The sequence below is a fragment of the Limulus polyphemus genome, unplaced genomic scaffold, assembly GCF_000517525.1.
Source record: "Limulus polyphemus unplaced genomic scaffold, Limulus_polyphemus-2.1.2 Scaffold4625, whole genome shotgun sequence".
NCBI classification, from domain to species: Eukaryota; Metazoa; Arthropoda; class Merostomata; order Xiphosura; family Limulidae; genus Limulus; species Limulus polyphemus.
Window position 1 is genome coordinate 6614 of NW_013670235.1, and position 7085 is coordinate 13698.

Here is a 7085-nt window from a genome sequence, read left to right on the forward strand (position 1 = left end):
CCTTCAAAAGACGTAGCCTGAGAAAAGTTATCATAGCGAAAAATTTGAATTTCTTGTTCTTCTTTCTTTATTCTGCGTCTTTTTTATTACATGATAACTCAGTAGCCAAAACAATTGTGTCATCCAATTTCCCTGAGGTGATATAGCTTCAAACGGAGTATCCGCTTTTTATAAGTATTTTTAATAACTACTAGTAATTAAAAACAAATTATAATTCTAGTGTAAACGATGTTATTACCTCTTGAAGTTAAGCTTTCTTACAGAAATTTGATGTTCCTTTAAAATTAAAAAAGCTTAAGTACACGGTGAAACGGGAATTACCAGCCAATTTTGGAAAGAATTCAGAGGAAAGCTACTATTTACTGGTTACAAGCAGATGTTTACATACAAACTTTGGTTTAGATTGATGAGGGGGAGGAAACAAGGGTGTTACATCCGAAAATGGACTTGGCCTGTCCTGACACCTTTTTTTTTTTTAACCACTCCAATCTAAATATTTGGCAAAAGATAAAACTACAGTTTATCCAACAGAACATTCTACAAACAGTATGAAAATGTTAGTTGGTAACAGTAATTTTATAAGTAATAAATACCTTAATTACTTTTGATGACAACACACATTCTTTGATTTGCTTTTATCCACATTTATTGGAATTTCCTGTAACTAATCTTGTTCAGTGATATGACAAAATCAGGAATAGACTGAGCATGATGTTGTTGTTGTTTTTTCATTTAAATGCTCAACATTAGTTGTTTTCTTACAGATTGTATGATGATGGTGGATGGAGATTATTTCTTTTTCTCCATCATTTGTAGTAGTTTCTTTTGGATAATTGCAAAATGAAAAATCTTTTCAGAACCCAAAAACAAAGTGTAATGGTCAAACATATTTGTAAAAAAAAGACATTAATATTGTAAAGAAAAATTATAGCTATGTTTGTTAGTAGGTTTAAAAACTTCTTGGGCAATATTTCAATAACTAAAAAAAGTAAAACAATCGTGAGAAGTTCTGTAAGTGAATTTATAAATAAAAATGTATTTATTGATTTATTTTTCCAGGGTTGATTTCAATGTTCCATTGAAAGATGGGAAAATTACAAACAATCAAAGGTATGGAAAATATCAAATTAGTCTCTCTGTTTATACCTTTTATATATATATATATATATAATGTTAAAGAAGATTAAGGTAGCAAGCCAGAAATAGAGTCTAATGTTATTTGGTTACATCTCTGGTTTCTCATTTCAAAGGAAACTAACATTTTTGTAGTTGCTTATGTTCGCGTGTCAGGTGAATCTATAGTCTTGATATACTCGTATCTTCTGATATTGTATCATTATTCAAGAAAGTATTGATACAGCTATCAGTTGTTTTGAAGACATATTATGTGTAAACAATGTACCAGTCATTGAAATTTTAGATATAATAAAATTATCCAAAACTCATATTTTCAATTTAAAAATACGATCTATAAACAGACTGAAGGCCTAAATGTGGATTCTCCTTTGTTGTGTGATCTTTTTATGGAAAGATTTGAAACTGATGCTTTAGAAAATGTCAAACTTAAACTGGAAATATGGATTACGTATGTCGATGACACATTCGTGGTGTGGTGGCATGGTAAAGAGATCTTGCTAGAGTTTGATAATTAGTTAAGTAGCCTCGAACCCTCTGTTCAATTTACTCACGAAGTTGAAGTTTTTGGGTGTACTTCATAATAAAAACAAGAATAAGTTAGAAACTACTGTCTGTTGTAAACCTTTTCTGTCACAGAAAATTTCAGCTATTTTTACTCGTTATGCTTACGGGTCTTTAAAAGTATGTTCTAATTCAGCAGATTTTAAAAAATGAACCATTACTTATTAAACATGTATTATTAAATAAGAGGTTGATAGGAACAAAAAAGTAAACTAAAATCAACATTTGATAAAGTAAATAAAAAAGTAAATGTTGTTTTTACCATATATCTCAGCTTTATCACATCAGATTTTTCATAAATTCAAAAACAAAACAAAAATCTCTTTCCCATATACAGACCATTGAATAAAATTAGTCAAATATTAAATCAAACTAAAGATGAAATGGATCTAATGAAGAATACAAGTATATATAAAGTTCAATGTGAATGTAGTGGTGCATACATTGGTAAAACTAGAAGAAACTTAAAATTTAGAATCAATGAACATAGAATATTGTTAAAAACAAAAGTGAAACTCTGCATTAGCTGAACATGTAAATTATACTGGACATATTATCCAGTGTAAATTATACTGGACATATTAGGATGATATGTCCAGTATAATTTACATGTTCAGCTAATGCAGGTTCCACTGGAAGTGGAACCTGCATTAGCTGAACATGTAAATTATACTGGACATATCATCCAGTGTAAATTATACTGGACATATCATCCAGTGTAAATTATACTGGACATATCATCCAGTAGAACCTGCATTAACTGAACGTGTAAATTATACTGGTCATATTATCCAGTGGAACCTGCATTAGCTGAACATGTAAATTATACTGGACATATCATCCAGTGTAAATTATACTGGACATATCATCCAGTGGAATCTGCATTAGCTGAACATGTAAATTATACTGGACATATCATCCAGTGGAACCTGCATTAGCTGAACATGTAAATTATACTGGACATATTATCCAGTAGAACCTGCATTAGCTGAACGTGTAAATTATACTGGACATATTATCCAGTGGAACCTGCATTACCTGAACAGTCCAGTATAATTTACAATATCATCCAGTGGAAAAAAAAAAAGGTTAGAAATATTAGAGAAACCATTGAAATAATGAAACAGAGTAAAAATAATTATATCTTAAATAAGGATGAATGGTTAGAAAGTAAGTAGATGGAGTGATCTTCTTTTTTGAATTGAAAACTAGCAGTCACATGACCATGGCTTTTGTATTTATATAGCACACGGTGTTTGTTTTTCACACTCTTGAGGATAACATGAAACCATGTTGAAACATTTAGAGTGACTTTTATAACTGTTGGTCAGTTTGAATAAAGATTTTAATTGCATATTATGAAACGTTGTTCATTTGTGGATTTTAATATTTTAAATACATACACAAGTTCCCTGAATTTTAACTTTTTAATATTATTAAGGTTTATTTAATCTGTAAGTAAATTTTTAATCAACTCTGACAATTTAATATTAATTTTTTTAAATATAAATAACATGACAAATTATTGTGTTTCAGACATGGTAGAGTTTTTGTTTTTTTTTAGAGCTGAAAAAAGCTGTAATATAGAAGATTCGTCATTGCCCACCTCTAGAAATAGACGAGTTCATTAAAGTCAGAACTCTAACATGACAAATTGTTTATGAGAAAAAAAAAACTAATTTTTTGTAGTTACCAGCATTTTACAGTGTGAAATATGTCATTTATCTGTAAGTCTAAAAATTTTTTTTATATATATACAGAATTGTAGCAGCTTTGGATACCATTAAGCATGCCTTAAATCAAGGAGCTAAGTCTGTAGTTCTCATGAGCCACCTGGGTCGTCCTGATGGTAGGCGTGCAGAAAAATACTCGCTAAAGCCTGTATCGGAGGAGCTAAAAATATTACTTGGAAGGTAACCTTAAGGACTTGTTTTTCTAATCGAGTGTAATAAAACTAATATTTTTCCAATAATAATATTGCCACATCTCAAATTGTGAAGTAAGCTGCTAAGAAAACAAGGGGGTAAGTTGGTAACTGGATATCATTTGTGACGTAAAATGTTGCTTCCACTTTATCAGGAACAGAGCATGGCCTAGTGGTTAGCATCATGCACATCCCATTACTGGAAAAAGAAAAAAATAAGAATGATGGTCATTTCTCACTATTACATTAATAGTGTCATCTAGTCTTAATTCAAAATTAGGGATGACTAGTGCATATAGCCCTTGTATATCTTCCACGAGCATGTAAAACAAACATAAAACCTCTTGCCAGTACTTCGTTTTTGGACTTGTAAAATGTGACGGTAAAGAACAAGTTAAATCCATTAATGGTTAATGACACTACTGACTATAAGTGTATTTAATACAAAGCCTATGATTGTACTTAGTAATCATTTACTGGCACGACGGTGAGGACTGACTATCTGATAATTTAATTCACTTGCATAAAAAAAATTAATTAAATGTGTCAGTTATTTTTTTTTTTACATGGCCAAGAAAATTCTTTGTCAACAGTTTGTTGAAGTTGATTAGTTATTGGAGTTTTTGATAACCCAGATTAGTTCCCACACAGATTTGTGGGTTCATAGATTAGTTCCCACACAGATTTGTGGTTTCATGAACAAATATCTCGTATAGATATAGAAATTGAAAGTTGAAAAAGTACTTTGAATTTAGTATTCTAATGGCGTTACTGAGGTGCTGCTAACGCAAATAGCAGGACTAGGCCTACCATGCTTGATGATTTGTTTTTTAAGTTTTGAAATTTCACTTGTTTTTTAGAGGTTGAGGCAAAATTCAACGTACTAAACGAGTGGATTCTCAATGATGACATATTTGTCGTTAATATTCTTCTAGCCGTATTATGAGACCCAATAAATAATATATAAATACATATCTGTAGGTCTTTTTGTTTTTTTTTACTTTAGCTTGCTCTTAAAAAGGTTTTAAACTTAGTTAGCTGATAGTGATAGCAACCCTGTACTCGGACTTATATCACCCCATTACTGAAATCCTATGGAGAACCCTGACTTAGATTAAATGAAATTTAAATTTTCATTAAATTTTAAATGTAAAACAAAATAAGCTAAAATCAAAATTACTATTTCTTAATAAATAATAAACCATAAAATAGATCTATGACATTGTATAAAAACAAATGTTAGATAAAATCCCAAACTTGACTTGCAGAAGACTGCAGTTTTCACGATAGTAATTAACGTCACCTGATGTGAAAAGAAAATACACTGGTTTTCAGTTAATTTAAGACTTTGTGATTGTAGGGATAATGAACCCACTGCTTGAAGCTTTACCGCGTGAATCTCTGTATCTGATATTTGTCGAGAAGCAAGGTTAAATCCTGAGTGTAGCAGCTTGAATTATACCTCAAACCATTATGTTCTTGAGTTTTAGTTTTGTTTACTGAGAATAAAATGTAAGTTGAACAGTTATATTGTATGTTTAGCCTTGTCTTTTAAGTGCAAAAAAAAAATATATATATATTCGTTCTGGTTGAGGTTAACAAAGAACAAAGTACCTGACTGGTTAAAGTAGGTTAAAAAAAGAAAGAAAATAAACATTTATTAGAAGGCCTAAGTAGTACCATATATTTCACTTCATTTTTATGATGTATATTATAAGGAGAATTTGGTATGCTGGAATATTTTTCCTGTTCTAAACAGTAAAAAAGGACACTCCTGCTTCATAATTGATTATTTATTTACTTCAGTCACTGCCTATTTGTATTTATTACACCAATGTTCTCTTACATTACAAGGTTGTTTTAAAGAGTGGTATAACAGGTCGAGATTCCTTGGAAGTACTGAAAGACTTGTGAAAAAACAGATATTTTTCTCGATGAACAAATTCAAAAATGGAAACAGGGTTTTAATATTTCTAAAATATAGCAATAAAACCGTTTTGTCGACGATCAGTAGGCCTCTTGAAGACAGTGATGTAAATATTTTTTTTCTCAAAAGAAAAGTGTTATCTTCTTCAGCAGTGTTGATTTGTCTTGATTACAGAGAAATTACTTTTCTGTCTGACTGTGTTGGTGCAGAAGTAGAAGCAGCTTGTCAAGATCCACCAGAGGGCTCTGTAATTCTGCTGGAGAATTTAAGGTTTCACGTTGAAGAAGAAGGCAAGGGAGTTGATGCTGAGGGTCAAAAGGTATTGGACATTTTAACTAACCTTTTATTGGATCTTGCCTCATTATACTTGCATTATTAAATATCTCTGATTCACTAAATAAAGAAACTTATAATTAGGGTAAAAGTACGATGACAACCAATCTTACTAATATAAATATTCTTTGTAATGCAAACTCAACATCATTTAAAATATCCAGTGTTGGAAAACTGTTTGTGTAGGTTAAAAGTGATTCTAATTGAAAACAAAAAATCTCCTTAAGTGAAGAAGTAAATACGGAGCCTGGGCCAACTTTTATGTGACAATACCATACACTTTCATGTTGCATTTATTACATGTGTGTTAAACCTGCTGGGTTCTTGAATATTACATTGTAACAGAAGAGGATGAAGGAAATATTGTGCTCAGAGTTTACAGTTACGATCAGGGGCATCTAGAGCCAACACAGGCCCCCGGGGGCAGTAATATCATCAGTCATCCCTTTCATTCTATTTATTAACTTTTTCTGATTTTTAATAAAAGAAATTTAGGTGACAAATTTCTTCATGAATCCATGAAGCTATTTTAGCTCATTAAATAGTATGCATTTCTAGTAAGCTATGGAATATCCCACTGTCGGACCCCTCAACAGACCCTGGGCCCCTGAGCAGCTTCCTCTCATCAGCCCTGGTTACAACAAAATGCCATTGAGACAAAAGTTAACTATATCATGTTATTCTTATGGCTCATCAGTTTGTAAGAGTCTTTGTGATTTCCTCTCCAAGTTAAAAAAAAGAAAAAATCAAGTCTAAAAGTATGATTATCATCATCCCTGTAATTAAAGAAAAACGATCTAATAGCATGTTTGTACTGACATATTCTTTATAGATCGTACTATTAGATAGTAAAACAAGTTGGGAATTTCTCTGTATTTAGTTCATGTTATATTTGCATTTATTTAGTGAGATATATTTTCTGATTTTGATTAAATTTAACTGTCTAGCTATAAACAACTCGGTCTTGTATAGTTAGATTCATAATGTAACATATAAAACACAGTTAATTTCAATAGTTTGATGATAAAATAGATTACTATCTAGATATGAACACAAAATAACAATATTCCAATGTTTGTATCTAGGTGAAAGCAAGTCCAGATGGTGTTGCCATATTTCGTACTTCTCTGACCAAGCTTGGTGATGTTTATGTTAACGATGCTTTTGGTACTGCCCATCGAGCCCACAGGTATAAAGTTTTTA

The 7085-nt window shown here is 31.0% G+C and overlaps 1 protein-coding gene across 1 annotated transcript in view; it reads left to right on the forward strand.

Annotated features, from left to right (window-relative positions):
• The first annotated feature begins 1033 nt into the window (after positions 1-1033).
• LOC106471438 (phosphoglycerate kinase-like) overlaps positions 1034-7085 on the forward strand; it is a 17237-nt gene continuing 11185 nt past the window's right edge. Inside the window, exons 1-4 of the mRNA XM_022400052.1 lie at positions 1034-1110; positions 3459-3611; positions 5724-5868; positions 6968-7071. Of these exons, the coding sequence (XP_022255760.1) occupies positions 1034-1110; positions 3459-3611; positions 5724-5868; positions 6968-7071 (479 nt within the window). The remainder of the gene's footprint in view (positions 1111-3458; positions 3612-5723; positions 5869-6967; positions 7072-7085) is intronic.